This window comes from Pimephales promelas, chromosome 3 (genome assembly GCF_988280905.1).
Source record: "Pimephales promelas chromosome 3, fPimPro1.hap1.1, whole genome shotgun sequence".
NCBI classification, from domain to species: domain Eukaryota; kingdom Metazoa; phylum Chordata; class Actinopteri; order Cypriniformes; family Leuciscidae; genus Pimephales; species Pimephales promelas.
In genome coordinates, this window is record NC_142771.1 from 30140571 (window position 1) to 30160187 (window position 19617).

The 19617-nt window shown below is 37.4% G+C and overlaps 1 protein-coding gene across 6 annotated transcripts in view; it reads right to left on the reverse strand.

Annotated features, from left to right (window-relative positions):
* Positions 1–19617, reverse strand: part of sdk1a (sidekick cell adhesion molecule 1a) — a 354190-nt gene that overhangs the window by 73196 nt on the left and 261377 nt on the right. For all 6 annotated transcript variants that reach the window (XM_089128735.1, XM_089128733.1, XM_089128732.1 and 3 more), the window contains 4 exons: positions 14008–14144; positions 9598–9745; positions 4511–4651; positions 1206–1387 (listed from right to left, as the gene is read on the reverse strand). In XM_089128735.1, coding sequence (XP_088984861.1) covers positions 1206–1387; positions 4511–4651; positions 9598–9745; positions 14008–14144 — 608 coding nt within the window. The remainder of the gene's footprint in view (positions 1–1205; positions 1388–4510; positions 4652–9597; positions 9746–14007; positions 14145–19617) is intronic.

A 19617-nucleotide genomic window follows, 5' to 3' on the forward strand; every position in this document is an offset into this window, starting at 1 on the left:
CTTCATATTTTTGTGCGAATAGCAATTGCAAATATTTGACGAATAGAAAGTTGACAGAACAGAATTTATTTGATTGAAATCTTTTGTAACAATATAAATGTCTTTACGGTCTCTTTCGGTCAATTTAACGCTGGTCTTGCTTAATAAAAGTATTCATTTCTTTTTTAAAAATCGTATCATCCCCAAACTTAAGCAATAATGTCCATTATAAAAAGTGGTTTTAGAAGTCCAAATTTTCTTTTCTTTATTTTCACTTCATTAAAGGTACAATATGTAACTTTTGGTGCTGTATTGGTTAAACAAAACAGCATGCATCTTACTTTGTACATTTAATTGTACATAATTGTAGCAGGAGCATTTTCTCTCCCTTTTTGTATATAAATTACTCTGAAATTGTCTTCCCAAGTAGATTAAACGGATTTGTATGTTAACGCAAAATCTTATTGACGGGAGGGTTGAAAAACAGGTATGCTTTCGACAGGCTTACAAAAGTAACAGTGTACCTTTAAATATAAGCCTATTATTGGACTACAGCAATGCATTTTATAGTTGACATCTTGTTAATGCCCTGCGTTACCTGTAGTGGTGTACAGGAGACATGATCAAATGTGATCCACTCATGCAAATAATTAACTGTCCAAAATGACCATGTTTAAATTGACAGCCTTATTTTAGTATTCATAAAAACAACTGAACTAAGGATCAGTGATGTCGTCAAGGTTGCTAATTGTGAGTGGTTTTGGCGGAGCTGCGTCAATACCATTCAACTGCGTGACAGACTCTGTTTATAAAACGTCTATTTAAAATAATTAGACGGATGAAGCTTCTCAAAGCAGAGTCGATACATTTGCCGCTCCTTGGATAATCATCCAAATGTCCAAATAAAAACGGAATTTCCTGAGATGGATTCTTCTCATCAGAAGAGAAAAGCGCCCTCGTAGATAATTGACATAATTGTTTTGAAGAGGATTCGCATGGAAGTCAGCTGCCTTAGAAGAGGGCTCTAAAATAAATGCGGCGTCTACGTGGAGGCTAAGATGACCTCAGCGTGGCACGTAAACAAATATCGCATCAACCGGTTCAAACCAGTATGCTTCCTGCCTCCGCTGATGAAAAGGAATAGATGAAAACACGGACGGCTGATAGAAGCAGCAACTGTTAGGCAATCAAAAAAAACAGAGTGTGAGAGAGGAACAAGGTCTCACCTCCCTGCAGCGTGTACTCAGTGACAGGCTGACTGAAGACGCCCAGGCCTGCCCCGGTGTACGCGGCCACCTGAATCTCATACTGGGTCCAGATGATGAGCTCTGTGATCAGGCAGTAGTTGATCTCAGGGCTGGTGATGTTCTTCTGCTGGTACTCTCCAGGGAGCCCCGCGAGCCGGTACCTGCATCAGGGCAATCGATGGCCAAACAGTGAGCGACAATGATTTTCTTCCAGGTCACTGCTCTGTTAGAAGTCTTCCCACAGGCTTCCAGGGTAGAAGTTAGGTTAAATACACCAGCGGTGGGGGAATGCTATTAAAATCAGCATAGATATTCACAACACATCCGTTGAGGAGGATCAGATTGGTCAAACACTGCTAATGAAATGCATCCAAGTTCTTGCTACATAAGAGAAATTAGTGTGATTCATTTGGTTGATGATCTCTATTGGGTGCACATTTAACATTTTAGACTGGATACCCTGAATATTGCCCTATCTTGCACCCTGTGCAAATGACTTTGTACACCTGTTTTGTACCCGCGCAAAGCGGACTTTTCCCTTCACAGACGCACGTCGGTAAACTAGGAAATGAACTTGCGCTCCCTGGGCGGGTCGGTTCAAAAAAGAGGCACGTTTCGGCGCAAACAACCCCTGGTGCTTTTTTGCAGTTCCAGAAAACAATTGCGCCAATGACCAGAAAAAACCTGGTCTAAAGTCAGTGGTGCGTTGCGCGTACATTCAGATGCTATTTTAAGCGCGCATGCTTGGCCATTATACAGAGTGAACAACGCACATACACTGTAGATCATTCTCTCATCAACACAGATGCATTTTGCTTTTTGCAAATGATACATTATTATAGGGAAAACTATTAAAACACGAGGGAAATCATTGTTGTGTCCATGACGATGAGAAAAATAGGCATACAGCTTACACATTTCCCCAAATTATTATATGCATGTTTAACCAAAGCTAATTTGGGTGGGTTTGTCCCATCCCCAATGTCCCTTCTCTTTCTTTTACAGTCCTGACGAGAACATTGATCTCCTCGGCTGTGGACCGATTCTGAAGCGCGGCTAGTAAATGCGCCGTTAAAATAGAATTGCGCCATGAAACAAGCGCACCTTGTTCATCGCGCTCTTAAAGGGAATGTGATATGAGGCTCTTATTGGTTTGTTTCTGTTACGCCCAAACCACGCCTATGAATAATGAAGCTACTTCAGACCAACCCCTTTTAAACTTGAGTCATTTATCCCCCCGGGAAAATAGCAACAGTGCCAAAGACCCGCCCACAAAGTTACATGTGCTTCGCGCTTGATACTTGCGTTTCAGATCGTTAAAATATTGTCTTTGGATGCTAAAGACTTGTGCCAATGTATATGTATTCTGACTCACAATCTAATATGAGTCAACTCTTATTAATTTGGTCAAAAACAAGTTCCGTAAATGACGAGGGAAGGTGTTAAGGCCTAGACACACCAAACTAGCGGCGACGAATGCTGACTATGGTGTCGCCTCGTCTGGGACAAAAAGTTGCTGCGCCTCAACAAAGACTACAGTCAACAACCAACAAACACATATGTTCTGCACCTGTGTGAGAGCAAATAACTCTCCATACCAGCAGGTATGTAGCCTGGCAAGCCAGACCTATCAAAATGTTAGGTCTGGGAACTCACAATTGGCATACCTCAATCCGAGGGGCGGGATAAAAGGTTGTCTTTCAATATCCCTCTGCACGCAATAGGATAGCGCCACAACCAACCAGAGCAACGAACGCCTGTGGATGAGTGAGTCCAATGCGTTTTCCCTCCAGCGGAGCAAGTTGATATATTACAATTTTGCCATATCCTGTCGTCAAAACTCCGAACACGTCTTTCTTTTTTAAGAATGACTTAAGTGACGTTCTCTTAACTCAAGTCATCCAGAGTCGCGGCCAAAGCCGAATCGAAAGACCGCTGTTCGCCAGCTGCATCATGTTTGTTTTCAAGTATCAGGGAAATCACCTATGGAAATCATGGCACAGAACCTTCACAACTCTGCCGTCATTGTGTTAAGCCCGCCCACCAACTCTATACACGATGTGATTGGCCGGACCAGAGTTTGGTTTTTCCACTTCGAAAGCCAACGGAGAGTTGCTAGACCACACTTTGCGGCAAAATCATTTTTGCTGCCACTAGGGTGCGTCTAGATTTCTAGGCTAGCAGGTATGGGCAATATTCTTATATTCTTAATATGGCCAATTTTTACTGATGTGTCCTGAAGGGGATTCAACATGCACATACATCCAAAACGTCTTTATTGCCACACCATAAATAAATCTAAATAAATATATATATTTTTTAATTTACTTTTTGGTCCCACTTTATATTAAGTGGCTTTAAGTACTATGTACTTACATAGGAAAATAAGTACAATGTACTTATTGTGTTCAGGTTGTATTGTAAAACACTTTTGCTGCTATTGAGGTGTGATATGGGTATGGTTAGGGACAGGTGTGGTGGCATGGGTAGGTATCATGGTGGGCTGAGGTGTAAGGGAAGGATCAACTGTGTAATTACAAATGTAATTACATGAATTAATTACAGTTGTAATTACATGCAGGTATTTTGAAAATATAAGTACAATGTAAATACATGTAGGTACACAATAAGTCCAATGTATCAAAGTAGTAACTTCAATGTAAGTACATAGTACTTAAAGCCACTTAATATAAAGTGGGACCTAATTTTTTTTTATCTACAATCTCTCAAATTGCACCAAAATAGTATTGTTCAGTCACACTTTAGTTCGGGGGAACACACTTACCAGTTAGCAAGGTGGCTAACTTTAGTTGTTGGATGTGATAAAGAGATGTATAATATGGTCATGCAGAATAAGGCATTAATATTTGCTTTATAAGTTATAAGCAAGCTACTAAGCAACTAGTTAATAGTGAGAATTGGCCACCGAACTAAAGTGTTACCTATTGTTCTGACCACTAGTGTCATGTTTGCCAAAACCTTTACAACAGCCTGCCTAGATTTACTTTCACGCAGACATGTCAAACACTCTTTCTAAATCAGTTTGCTTATACATGCGCTGGGATACAGCTGTACTAAAACAGTAGTCAAAGTGACAGCACTAAGGTCAGCTCAGCTCCATTATCTAGATGGGGTGACAAATGCAATCAAAAACTGACATTGTTGGTCCCAAAATAAGCTTGACTTTTTCATCAAAAGTGTATGCCATATGAATATAAAGGAGTCATTTTCAGCACATTTCATCAGGCAAGTTCTGTTTGTGAAAAGGTTTGTGCATGTCTCACCTGAGGACGTATCCTCTCAAGACTCCATTGAGCTGAGGCTCTGGGGGCGGCTGCCACTGCACCATAATGGACTGGTTGGTTCTGCCGCTGGCTACGATGTTTTTGGGTGGAGCGCTGGGTGGTTCCTCTCTCAGCATCAATCTGGGGAGAAAGCACAAGAGTGTTGCTAGCACCACAAACTGGCGCGCGGCTAGTCGACTCGCTCTAGGGCGCAACAGTGTGAGCCATGCAAGTGTAATCCCCTGGTCGGAAGTCCATTTCCCAACCTGATGCACTGTATCACATCCGCCCACTCCATAAAAAGCTCTTATGCGTTTTTGAGGAAAAGTCTCTGTGTGCTCTAAGCACCCTGATGCTTTCAATTTGGAGGTCGCCGCTTACATGGAAACTGGCTTGCGTTCAAGATTGCGTTCGTTGGCTCAGCACCTTCAAGCTAAGAGCTTCATTGAAATTTCAAGCTTTCGAATTACAAATAGACCAAACTTTTTTAAAAAGATAAAAGCATCTCATGGTTTGTTGTGCAATAGGCCATGTCTCTAGGCATGGTTTGTTGTGCTGTGCGTGGAGGAATTGTCCCCCATGTGAGTGCTTTTTAACTCTGGTAAATACCTGTACTCTTTTCAAGGAAGGAACACACTAAACAGAACTATTTCTGTTCCACCCTAAGAGGAGAGAACATTTTTTGGAGCTTATATTATTTAGTTTATCAAAGAGTCTCAATTCACATTGGCTGAGACTTTGTGAGATCTGGACGAACATAAAAGAGCAAATGGACCTCGACACATTTCTCGTCGCCAAAGGAGAAGAAATACGCTGAAAGTCCTGTTGATGTCGATGTACTGAAATAAAACATGCAAAACACAACATTAAGTATTACTTTACTCAGTAGAGTCCTAGTATTTATGCTGGTGGCTGCCATTTGCAAAATGGGGGAATGCATCACAACATTTGTTTAAAAAGACCCAATTAAGCCACGCCCTAGAATGTAGATTGACCAATCACAGCGCAGCCAAGAACGAGCTCCCACAGAGGTCGGACACTTTTTCACAGCGCTTCATTGACTTTCAACACAGGCGTCTCATATTTTTGGTCTCGGCAGGCTATTACCGTCGTAGTTTTATCCAAAATATGGTTAAACGTTGTGCCTCGGGCATTTGTAACACAGATACGTGTTTCCCAGAGAGGTTGGAGGGGGGTGTCCGTTTTTTCCCTTCCCAAAACCGAAGTCAAATCCTGACAAGTGTCGTCTTTGGATTAATCTGTGTGGACGTCCTCAGTCAGCTAAACCCCTCAAAGATCAACAAGCACATCATTTTTGCTTCTAACCTTACTGTGAAGTTATACTAGTTAGACCGTTTTTTAATGTTTTAGGTTATGATTTCGGTTCTCATACGGTTGTTGATACGCTAGCGCGCGCTGCTAATAAATACAACGTTATACTTGTGTTTTCCTTTTGCTTTGTAATAACGATTATAGAAGTGAATAGAGACCTATACAGCTTTGCATGAACAGTGTTGCTCCCTGATATTGTTAGTCCCAGCCTCCGTCTCGATTAGTAGGAAATGCGGTGGTTCATTTTTTGACTGTGACCGGTAACGTTATGCTTTTGCCTCTATTTTGGATGCCTTGTTGTTTCTTGCGTTTCACCTGTATGTCTTGAATATAGCCTTCGAACGCATATTGCAGCCCCTTTTGCCTACTTCTATCGGACACTTTATTTGCTGCTTTATAAAAGTTTGATAACATTTCAGCAGGAAGAGCTGTCACAGCATAAGCCATGCAGAGCGCAGATGAAGTTTGACGGATGTAGCAACAGTAACTAAGGGGGGCGGGGCTTAGCCAAAGGTGAATTGGTTCAGATTCATAATGAAATAGTAGACACTTGCCAATGATTTTGCGGGCTCTGTGATCCCTGGTAATGTCAAATATGTCATAATAGCTGGTCTCTACAGGCTAGTTTGCTATCACACATAAATGATATTTTATGAGCAATGCTCGGTTCATTCCACCTACAGAATGTGCATTTTCTTAATTAACGAAGTTTAAAATTGAATCAGTGCTAAATACATAATAATACCCATATATTCATCTGCCCTTTGCATTTCATGCTAATGGACAGTTAAATCTGCATTAAAGTTTAATAGGATCATTGGGTCCTTTCAGATTTATTGTCAGAGTCTTCTTAAACCTCTGACCACACTTTGTTATTTCTTCCCAGAAGTCTATTTCATAATTAATGCCCTCTATAACCAATATCATGGAGCTTTTCTCAGACGGTGCTCTGTAAATCTGCCTAATGATGGCCGTAAGGAAAGACTTCACACTCGCTGAAACAGAGCTTTTCTTGGTATAGCCATGCAGTATTTACACATTTGCTTTACACACTTGCACTGTGCCACCAGCTATTAAACATCTGCCTCTGTACATAAACAACACAAGGAAAGTGCCTGGCACTTTTCTACAGTTCACTTTGGTGTCCTATGACCTTTTTTTTTAAAGCATTAGAGATATTGTTGTGTGTGCGTGTGTTCTGAATATATAAACTGGACTAGTCATTAACTAACATAAAATGAACCCAGCATCAACGGAATAATCATGCATTTTGCCAAGCTCTCCTTTAGACAATAAAACAGCGGCACATAAATAAGCGTTGGTGTGGGAAGGTGATGGCTCATTATGTGAGAGCTGCACTATGTGTGCGTCTATGAGCTTGTCAGCTCGACTCTCTCTGCTTAATAAGCCCAAATGGACAGATGTCTGTCACAACAAGAAGACATGCATGCAAGAGAAGACTGATGGGGCCCTTCAAGAACCACTTTCTGTTTTAACAGACCCTGTGGAAGCAGCAGAGCTCTAAAGAGTGTATTTTTGAACCATCTTAGTCAATAGCCCTGCATATAAGTCACAATTCCTACAATTTTGTTTTCTATTTTACCTTATGTCGCGACTGAAAATGTTTTTTTTTTTTTGGTTTATGACTTCATGAGAAAAAGACATGCAAATGAGATGTGAAGTACAAACAACCAAAGCTGAGTTAATACAGGTACATAATTGAAACATCACGTTTGCAGTGAGTTTAAATCTGAAAGTATAATTGGAAGCAATATTAAGCAGATCTTTTCTTTTCTTTACTGTTTTGCACTTCACCATAGTGACAGTGAGTAATATTTGTGGTCACAAATCACATTCTCTCCTAGAAAAATATAATTCTAAAATGTTAAAAATCAAAATTAATATGGAAAAGTGGCATTTAGAACAGATAAAAATGTGCGATTATTCGCGAGTTAACTATGACATTAATGCGATTAATCGCGATTAAATATTTTAATTGTTTGACAGCACTAATATATATATATATATATATATGAAGAGTTCAGATGCAAAAGCCTCTAAATGCCATTTGAAATTTTCTTCTTTAATGATGATTTTTGTCAAACTTGTATATTCAAGTTCAGTAATTTCACTTAAATAACAATTAATAGGTAATTACCATTGCCATTTAAGTGAAATCATTGAACTTAAATATATAAGCTTGACATAAATCATCATTAAAGAAGAAAATTTCAAATGGCATTTAGAGGCTTTTGCATCTGAACTCTTCATATATACCTCTATATAAAACACATTTTTCTTAAATATACACATTTAAGAAAATTATATATATATATATACATGCATGTGTGTGTATTTATATGTACAAAACAATTATACACAGTACACACACATATATTATGTAAACACAAACTTTAATTTTGGATGCAATTAATCGTGATTAATCATTGCCCAGCACTAATAATTTTTAAACTAATTTGATCAAGTTATACTTTTTTTGTAATTTAAAGGGTTGAGTGTTTCAAATCACAGCTGCCAGTATTTTTCCCCCAGTAAATTCAGCAGGATTTTTTGCAGGCATTCATTCAATAGCCAAAAATTGAAACAAAACCCACAACAACAACGAGCAGTCGTGATCTAGCCTACTCATGATTACATGATAGCAAAATGGCAGTTACGAATGGCTTTTAGCTGCCTGCACTTGAATATCATTTCCCAAATAAAGCCCTTAAATGTGTAATGTGAGCACGTCTGATACAGTTAAGCATTAATTGAGGTTAAACAAGAGTTAAGAACCCACGGTAGGTCTTTAAAGTTTAATGCGTTCCCCTCGTCAGATTGTGACCCTAGATGACATGAATATTTTTCAAAGACAAACTCACAAATATTACATTTATAGAGTGGGCTCAAAAGTCAGAAAGTTCGATTTCAATATTCACTTTGCCTGGAGAGGCATACAACACGATGACACTGTTTTGGAAGAGCAGTTGCTGAGTAAAGCCAGAAATCATTGGTGGGAGAGAATAGATGTAAAGTCTGCAGAGAGATGATATTACAGCTCTACTGTACGTACCCGACTGCCTCACACTGATTGCACGGTTTCCTTTAAATCGGTTGCTCATTTACAGCTCTTTGCATTTACTAGAACGCTTTCATTATTCACACAGGCGTAAAAGGAACTTTTTTTTTCCCGCTGCAAAGGCAGATGTATAGTTACCTTGATCGTTCCACTGAAACTGAAAAGTCTTTTCAACTTTTGTTGCTCACAGCCACCTGTTAACTGTAGCTTTCAGCTAATTCAACATGAAGGAAGAGGTTTAATCTCTAAAAGCCGTCCTCAACACTCAGTGTGATGAAAGTGCTGAGGGTGAGAGATCACACAACTGGAACAGAAACTGCATGTTTGCCACGTTTGGAGCAGATAAAACTCAAGAGATTGTTGGAAATGAGGCGTCTGCCGCCCACATCTGCAGGCCAGAGAAAGCCAGCTGATTAGAGCGAGAGGCCAGCCACTCACAACCTGAGAGAGAAAACCTACGGTGTTGTGCTTTCAGCTACAGCAGGACTTACTGAGAACTGTGGGTGGAGGATCAGTGGCAGAAAACACACTCAAACAATGACAGTCCTGACGGTCGGCAGCAGACCATAGTGTGATGGGACATAATAGCCTGCTATTGACCAAGCATGAGTGTAGAAAAAAACAAAACAATGAGGGGCGGAAAACATGCGAAAAAGCAACAACCATGGCCTCCTACCTGTTGGTTTCAGTGCTGTAGTGTCCTTTGCCCACCTGATTGACCGCGCAGACCCTGAACTGGTACGAGCGGGCCGGAGTGAGTCCCTTCACCATAGCCCGTGTCACGGTGGGGTCCACATCAGGCAAATACACTCTCCAGGGAGAATCTGGTATACAGTGAGGACATTTCTAACTATTCAAACAAACATTACAAGGGACAGCATTGATATATTTGTATTAGTTATAATATTGTTGTATTAATATACATTACTGTTCAAAAGGTTTTAATATTTGTTCTATAACATTTCAACTAAGGCTGTCAAATGATTAATCGTATCCAAAATAAAAGTTTGTGTTTACATAATATATGTGGGTGCACTGTGTATAATTCTTTTACATATACTGTATAAATACACACACATGCTTGTATATATTTAATAAATATTTTCATGTATATACTGTATATAGATTTATATATAATTTATATTATATATAAATATAAATATTTTATATAAAAATAATATTTTTTTTCCTTAAATATACATGTGTGTATTTATATGAAGAGTTCAGATGCAAAAGCCTCTAAATGCCATTTGAAATTTTCTTCTTTAATGATGATTTTTATCAAACTTGTATATTTAAGTTCAGTAATTTCACTTAAATAACAATGAATAGGTAATTTTCATTGTCATTTAAGTGAAATTACTGAACTTAAATATACAAGTTTGATAAAAATCATCATTAAAGAAGAAAATTTCATAATGGCATTTAGAGGCTTTTGCATCTGAACTCTTCATATATATATATATATATATATTAGGGATGTAACGTATCCGTATTGAACCGTTAGGTACGATGCTTTTGGTTCGGTTTTCGCTTCACATATTTGAACCGAACGGTTCGTTGGACCATTTTTCCTGCCGACCAAAATTACATTATTTCAAATGTAGGCGCGTTGCAAGTGCGCTCATAATGTAAGAGACGATGGTGTGACCACAACATCAAATGGCAAATGTAATGTAAGCGGTGAGCTACTCGATATTGTGCGGTTGACGGACCGTTTATCAGTTTGGACCAATGCAGCGCGAGCCGATCTTAATCAAGCAGCACTGCTGCTACACAGCAAAATCCAGTAAAGAAAACATTTGAAATCGCCACTGAAGTAATAACATCGCTGCAAGATCTAGTGAGAAACATTCACATTTCTCCGTTATTAACAGATCAAACAGCGCTGACGTGGAAACCAGGAACAATCATTGTGCCATGAATGAATTATCCAGTGTCCACAGATCAGCAACATTCACCATGGATTTACTGTAGTAACACTAACTGTAACCATTGAAGTTTGGCAGGAATAGTAGGCTATAATGGTTTCAAGAAACATCACGTCGGTTTTATTTTGACATTATGAACAATTGCTGCCCTCAAATGTTAATCTGAACAATAAACCTGTTTATAACTACTAACGTTACAGTATTACATTTAATTTTGTCCAAGAAGCTGATTTGTTTTATATGCTCCTAAGAAAAGTCAAGCTTCAAAGTTCAAAGTTTAAAAAATATCATACTTTATGATGTTAGTTTTAATAAAAATATAATTAAAAAAAATGTAAAATCTTTTTTCTGTATCGGAAACGTACCGAACCGTGACACAAGTGTATCGTATCGAACCAAACCGTGAATTTTGTGAACCATTACACCCCTAATATATATATATATATATATATACACAAAATAATTATACACAGTGCACCCACATATATTATGTAAACACAAACTTTTCTTTTGGATGTGATTAATCGTGATTAATCATTTGACAGCCCTAATATCAACATTTCAGACCTATGCTTTTTCCATGATAATAAGCCCTTTAACTAAAGGTCTGTTAAGCGTAATAATTTCTGTAAATGTTATTATTGAAAATAATTATACAGCGCTACCAAACACTGTTTTCTGTCTTCTAAAGACACATGGTGGCATATATTAAACTGCACGATTTGCATGTGTGCATAATCAAGCATAATCACATGAAACTTGTCAAGATATTTTTACACAAATTAGTCATCCACTCATAATTACATAACATGCTTGAGTAGGGACTGGCCATTAATACTTAATGACACTTAATGACCAGCCATGTAGCTTCAGAAATTCTACAACAGACTCCAAATCAAATGTGCAATGAGACGAGGTTTAGATCAAAAGATTTTAAATCTTTTTATGAATAAGCATCTCATTATTCTAAACAAAAGTATTACTCATTTCTTCATGCGTCAGACCTTCTTAATGAGGAAGATAATTCCCAATTGCATTTCAGTTCTTGGTCTCTGAGGGGGGAAAAATGTAGTCGACACCTTTTTTTTCTGAAAGGTGTTTCTAATGGGACTTCCCAGCCCTATTACACCCTGCACCAGTAATCTTCACCTCCACTCCGGGAACATTCCTCACTGTCCTCTTCCCTCCCCGGAAGATCAATCTACTTGGGTGAGGTTTTTTTTTCCTTCCATGTTCTGTTATCCCGCAACCTTTTACACCACTGGGTGACACTAACTGACATCAACTCGTACATGTAGCACACGCTGCGGAGACAGAGAGCAGCTGCACACACGCTCTGGACTGACTGAACATTCAGATGCATTATGGGTGGATGTGAATGAGGCACCCAGCTCAGTAGATTAGCTCAGTTTTAACACCGCCTGCTCGGCTCAATCACTGGCTGGGATTCACTTTAAAATTATGCCTCTCAGCAAATGGTTATACGGTGGCCCCAAGAAGTATTCGGGCACCTTATTCAGTCTTAAGAGTATTTGATGTCTATATCTCTCTACCGAGACACTTCGGCTCAAATAACTTTTGATCAAGTCGTGTCAAGGGGATTTTTACTATAGATGTAAGGCTGAGTTCATAAAACTATAGGGTCTGGAAGTAAAAATACCATTCAGTTTCTCCACAGTGGAATTGATTTTGAATGATAATTTATAAACCTCCAAAGACAGACCTACTGTAAGAAGCTATGAGGTTAGTAATCGATGGCATATGCTTTAGTTGAAGACATCAACCTGAATTATTTAGAACTGAACTTAATAAAAAACTAGCATGAAGCACTGCAAATTATGTAGATGGTTCTTTCCCACATTGAAGACATTTGTTTGAAGACAATCTTGTCCCCTTTGTCTTTTTGTCAAAAATTTCAACTGTTTTTTTCCCCTTAACCCTTTACCTGTCACCCCCCCCCCTTTTTTTTGATAATTGACATTAAAATGCACTATACAAACTTAAATGGTTGTAATTCAAGAATGCTTTGGAATATAGACCTAAGTTTGGTCTTGTTTTAAAGAAAACAATCAGCAGATTATTACTGAAGTGAAAGCACTTCAAAAAATAAAGTATGAAAAGTTATGGAAGTTATAATTTACAGTAAATCAAATATACTTTATTAATATATATTTTTAATATAAAATAAATATTTTACAAAATATTTTTACTATAAAATGAAAGCTATATATCTAACCAAGTTCCAAATTTAAAGTTGATATCACAAAAATTGAAGTTCACTTGAGATTTTGTTTAGGCGTTATACCAAAAATAACCGTTGAATTCCATTGAATTTAATTTTATGCATTCTGCCATAACAAATAAATAAATTTCTATCCAAATATCAATTCTGTCACAAAATATGGAACCTTGAGACTAAGACTTTTCTGACAATATGTGTTTTGTCAAGATTAGAAAAGGTTTTGATAATAAATTATGAAAGATGATGCCCAAAAGGGGAGGGGCCTAATAAAAAAAAACCCTGTCTATGGTAATGCAACGTCCAATTTCAAAACGGGTTTCACAGGATGAATTCTGAGCTTTCAAATGATACCTAATTTATGATAACTACTAAAATATGTGATATAATAATAATAATACAATATATATATATATATATATATATATATATATATATATATATATATATACTGTATATATATATAATATATTATACTTTTTAGAGGACTTCTTACCTTACTTTTTAAAATAAAATTTTATCTTTTTTTTATTAACAAATACTAGATTATGTTTTATTATGAACTTTTAGCACTAAAAACCAACGTTTCAATTATTAAAAGTGTGTGTCGACTTTTTGTGACATAGGTCAGAAACTCCTGTAATGACGTTGATTTTTTTGAGGTGCACTCTTGTCATAAATTCATACATTACTGTTCATTCATAGTTTGTAAGAAAGAAAAAACAGCGCTAAAATATCTAATATATATAAAAATGTAAAATCCAAAAAAAAAAAAAAAAATCTTATCTTTCTTTGCAATAAATGGCAATTGGTTTGATATACAGCATGTAAATAATAAAAATGTATTTGACCCAGACTAGGTACAGTGATGGAGGGGGTAAAACATTGTTTGTGAGTGTGTCTGCATGTGTCTTACTGTTCTCTGAGAGCTCAACCACATAATGCACTAGGGGGCTGTTTCCATCAAAGGGTCTCATCCAGGACAGGTCCACGCTGCGGCTGTCATTGGCGTTCAGGCTAGCCTGCAGGTTTCGAGGCGAGTGTGGCAGCTCTCTATGAGGATAGAGAACGGAAAATACTCAAAGGGCTGTTTCACAATTCCCACACACGTGCTGCATAAACAACGCTAGAATTAGCACACAGCTCTATACAGAAAGTGAAGTGATTTCTAGGTTACTTCATTCAGTATTTTTTTAGGAACTGCCATAAATTATAAAATCTGAATGCTTCAACACTTTATGAAAAAGCAGATGAAAATCAAACAGTATTACATGAACGCTACCAGGCGTTCATTGTGGTTTGTTAATGATTTTTATCTTTGGGACTGTCCTTCCCAGTAGGCCCCCTTGGCCCATTTTCAGATCTTCTCATATCCCTACAGCTGCCTCCTCCATGTTCAAAAAGATTGTGATTCCAAATTCAGCTTGAATCTCACAGCCAGTCAGAGGCAGGCGTTCATTTACATTCGTCTTGATTTTCTTCTTCACACTAGCTTTTTAAATTTTCTTTATTGATTACTTTATTAATCATTTCATAGGCATCCTGCTGAGACCAGGCACCGAGCACCAACGGTTGCGCTTGGAAAGTTTGTTTTCTACTCTAAATTAAACCCATGGAGAGAACCAGCCATGCTTAAGATTTCATCACTTTATGCATTTCTTTCCAAGGAAGACTGTGACGTTTCCACAGGTGTAAAATAACTGCTAATCCTTCACATGATGGTTACAAGATGATGTTAACTGGTAAATTGCAAACTGTTCAATAAAATAATAATAAAAAAGATAAATTATTGAGTCTGTTTTGGGAGAACTCTCTCTTTAAAATCTCTGTAATTTTGCTTTGCAAAGTAAATTGATCTAGTATTATACCACGGGGCTGCTGAATGCTTGAATCTGATTGGTTGACGGACATTCTAAGGCGTGCACTTATTTTCAGGGAAACCACGACTAAATAGATCCATCCAGGTCTTAACCGCATTACAGTTTCATATCACTTCGCCTAACGATTTCAGTTATTTCAAAGGGTATTTACAACCGACAACAGCAAAAGAAACAACACCCACAACAACACTAACCAAACAAATAAAGATACTAAACAATAGGAAAAACAACAACAAATTATTTCCATGTTTTATGCCACAAAATTACATTTTATTATGCACAGAAAGCACATCAATATACAGAACACACACACACACACACACACACAATCACACAGAAATTGTATTGTATTGTCAGCGCTGCTCTGATGATTTTATCAGTAAAATAGCTAAGGAACTTAAAAGCTACACGACATTTCTCACTAGCGAAGTAATAACGGCGCTGTTCTTGAAGCAGATAAACTTACGGTTTCGCTATTAGTAAAGACGCTGCTGCCGAACACTGTTGAGAGACACTCAGACGCAGGTAATTCACACACGCTTAATCTCTTTTTTTAAGAACAGAAACCTGACAAATATCTTGAAATACAAACATCTGAACAATGTCTTGAGTTGTGTAACCTTAGTATAAGTGGAAAAATCGACTCTGGGCTGTTGAATTATTAAAAAATAATGCACACCCGTATACAGTATTTTCTAATAATACAATGGCCCTTTGTCAATTATTCCTTACTTAAGGATGTTTTTTGTACATAGCGAGTTAATGTATTTATCATAGAAATAGCACACTGGCAACAAAATAAAATCGACCTTGGTATTAGTATTTTATGCTTTTGTTCAGGTTTATGGATCATCAGTGTTTATTTGTAATGGCGGAAAGGTGGAAAAAGACAACGGATGGGTGACTTACAGCCACTGGGGAAAGTCCTCCTGACAACATGCCTGATTCCACACAACCATCTGATACCACCACCATGGTATCTTCTTCAGTTTAATGAGGAGCCAGAAAACCCACAAACAGATAATGAGTCTTAGTTCCACACAACATTAGCCTCATGAAATCTGCATAAAGTACACACACCCGCTGGTTACTTCCAGCGGTTTATTTCTGGAGAGCTTCTGAGGGGATTTTATTCCCTCATCATATTGTGGTTCAGAGTCATAAGCAAAGGCTTTAGGTGTTAAAATGTTTACGCTGCCAAGATTTAGCTTTTATTTTGGGTTTAAGGATTCGACTGGCAGACACGTATCAGAAATGGAGTTTCGAATAGCCGGGATGAAGAAATCTACCCACTCAGAGACTGGTCAAAGGTCAAAAGATGTTTTCTTTTCTTTTCTTTTCTTTTTTTCTAGATAGAGAATTAGAAAAGCACTCATACATATTAGAAAACTACCTTAAAAGGTAAAGAACAGTAATAAATAAAGACATTTTTTTTCATTAAATAAAAGGGTATAAAAGTTACAATTACTGACGTAGACTGTTGATGAATATGAAAATTGAGTATAAGCAGTTGGAATCCAGCTTGAAAGGTTACATTGAAAAAGGTTACTGAGGAAAGGTCAGTCTACACGCTCCTGCTGAGAGTAGCAACCCACTCAAGTAGTGCCATGCAAATGCTGCAGTTAGGTGAGCAAACAAAATGCAGAAGAAAGCTAAGTTTTTCTAAAGACAACTTGACAGCACATTAAACTACTTCATTTACACCAATGTGAGTGCTTGCCCATGAAAAACTCACTGCAACAATGCTAAGATGGTGTTGTGTGTAGCCAAGGCATTGCTGTGCAGTTGACTTTTATGGCGGCGATACACAGGGCAACTTTTTAAGCAATGTTGCTGAGCAATCTTGGCGAGCGATTGTTGCTTGGGTACTTTCCCATTGAAAATGGGCAATACATTTCTATATGGATAATTTAGATCGGCCGTGGGCTCTGTGTCTCACATGGTTGCCCGTTGATGGCAACATTTTTCCCTGATCAGAATGAACTGTTAGCGTAGTGGTGCTGCAAAATCAGGATTGTGACATAGATGGCATGTTCACTGACAAACATGACCACAAACATTCATTTTGTAGGACTGCTTTTAGGACTGTGTTGTGCTGAGAAATCGTACAATAGTCATCCAGTACTGAAACATGTTCTACTGGAAATGCTACTGGTATTGTTCCCAAAGACTGTTTATATACTCAAATAAATATGAATGGGAAAAGGTGTAAAGCACAATATGGCAGAATGAGTCCTACCTTCTAAATAAAAGAGCCAATCACAAATAGGTAAAGTCAGTGCCCTGAGACGTGCCCTTGCGACTGCACATGCACACTGGGTTTACCAATGTAAAATACACACACTTTAAATGATATAAAAACAACATTAATTGGACAGTTCATGGCAGTTTTTTTTTCTTCTTTTGTCCCAATTCAAGTCACTTTAAAGGTTAGAGCTCTTGAAAGTCGGAAGGATTTTGATTTGGCTGTCAGGTGGTTTTATTGTTGGTTCGCTGGAAGAAAAATCGGTCTGAAAGTGAATCCAATGATATCGTTCCTCTGTGTCGTTCTGTTGTGGTGTAGATAGCCTTTTCTCATCAAAAATGATAACTATAAAAATAATGATAACTACATTATCATCCACACCAGTGGATGATAATGTAATGTTGATGATTTTAACCTGGTGAACAATATATCTGACAAAAATCCTACCGACCCGTTCCCACCATGTACAATAACGATCCACCTTATTCTGCTCTAAACAATGCGCGCCGCCATGACTACGACTCCGGTTGCCAACTTCCGGTTCGAATCTGGTCTATGCGTTTTTGCTATTGTGTTTCAGATTGTGTCATCCCCACATCGCTAAACTAAATCGAAAAAAACAAAAACAAAACAAAAACATTCATCAAATGTGATCTGATCACGTTATTTTTTATTACATCACAGATAAAAACAAAATGAACTTTTTTCTTTTCTTCATAACTTCCAAAGGATAGCTGATGCATGACAGCACAATCTCCCTAATCCCTAATACATGAACATCTGATAGTTTCTATCACCCCTGACTGCTGCAGAATAACCCAAGAATTAAGCTTAGGCTTGTTAGCCCTTTGACCCCCGTCTACCTCTGCTTTCAAAGATGCATAGTCTATATATTTCTCAAGTAGGCTACATTATACGCCGAGTTTCAGTTCATTTATGAGACCAGAGTCCAGTTTGTGTGCCGGCGCCTCTGTCATGATTATCTATTTTCTACTATATTTACTACTTATTTATTAAAACCAGGCAATTGGTTGATGAAACATTGATTGAAATTAAGATACAATTAATAAAAAACAAAATTCACTTTAAGACAGGCTTTGTGGTATCTCTGTGAAAGTTTCAAAGTCGCTTTCAGAGCAGTCATTTCCGTGATGGAGAACTGTCTTGTCCGTAACATTGTTTTTTTTTTTTTCTCATAAATGCGAACACGAAAAATAAAATAAAAAGAATATTTTATGTTCTGTGGAGGCTGACCCTTCTTCATCCGGTTAGTAGGCTATTACTTTTGTTTTGCGCAGTATATAATTCATAGAATTACTAAAAAATATATTGCCACCTAAAAGTTAAAGATTTGTTGTGTTATGTGTATTTTGCTCATATTAACCCTTGTGCTGCATTAGATTTTTAACACCGTTGAGTGCATTAAGGACCAAAAATGGCCACATATTAAACATTGCCTAAAATATTATATATATTATTATTATTTTCCACTTTTACCAAGTTAAATCTTTTAACCAGCATCAGTCCTCATCATAACTACCAAAAATGTATTCAATTTCAGGATTTTAACCCTTTAATTACCAGTTTTGTTTGCGAAACCATCGATTTGTATAAGAGGAAAAAACACAAAAATTCAATTATTTTCAATAAACTAAATGCAAAGAGAAAACTTTAGATTTGGATTATCACAGTCCCACTTTGCAAAAAATCCCACTTAGCGCGTTAGAGACCAAAAATGGCCACCTATTAAACATTGCCTATTGCCTAAAATAAGGTGCATTTCCACCCATAGGGAATAAATATGTAGTGACGTCATCTGGTGGAATACACTATATAATGCAAATATAATGCTTTTGCTTCAAAATGAAAGGATGTTTGTGCAAAAATCATGTTTCATGTATTACTGACAGCCTCAGATTTAAACAACGTTTTAATGGGTTTCAATGGGCCATTTTTGGTCTTTATGGTGCTGAGTGTTACTATTTGATCTACACAGTGTGTGTTATACATATTTTGCAAAATGGGATTACATTTTTTACATGTATCCAAAAAGTCACAATTTTGCCAAATTTCATACCATTTGCATTAAAACAGCCGAAATGGTCAAAGAAATTAAACTGCAAAAGACCAAAAATGTCCCTAATGCAGCATAAGGGTTAAATATAAAACGCATGTGTTTTCTAATGTCTGGACTAGAGTAATAGCATACATACAGTACTTCAACCGGAAGTAGAAACCGTTTAGTCAGTTGAACCCGCTATGAATCATGGGAAATAGAACAGGCGCAGAAAAAGGTGGATAAAGTTTTAAAAAATTTATTCTCATAGTGAAGTTCATATCACAACTATATCCATTAAACAGAGAAACAGTATTGATAGAATCCCTTCCAGACATTGTCAGC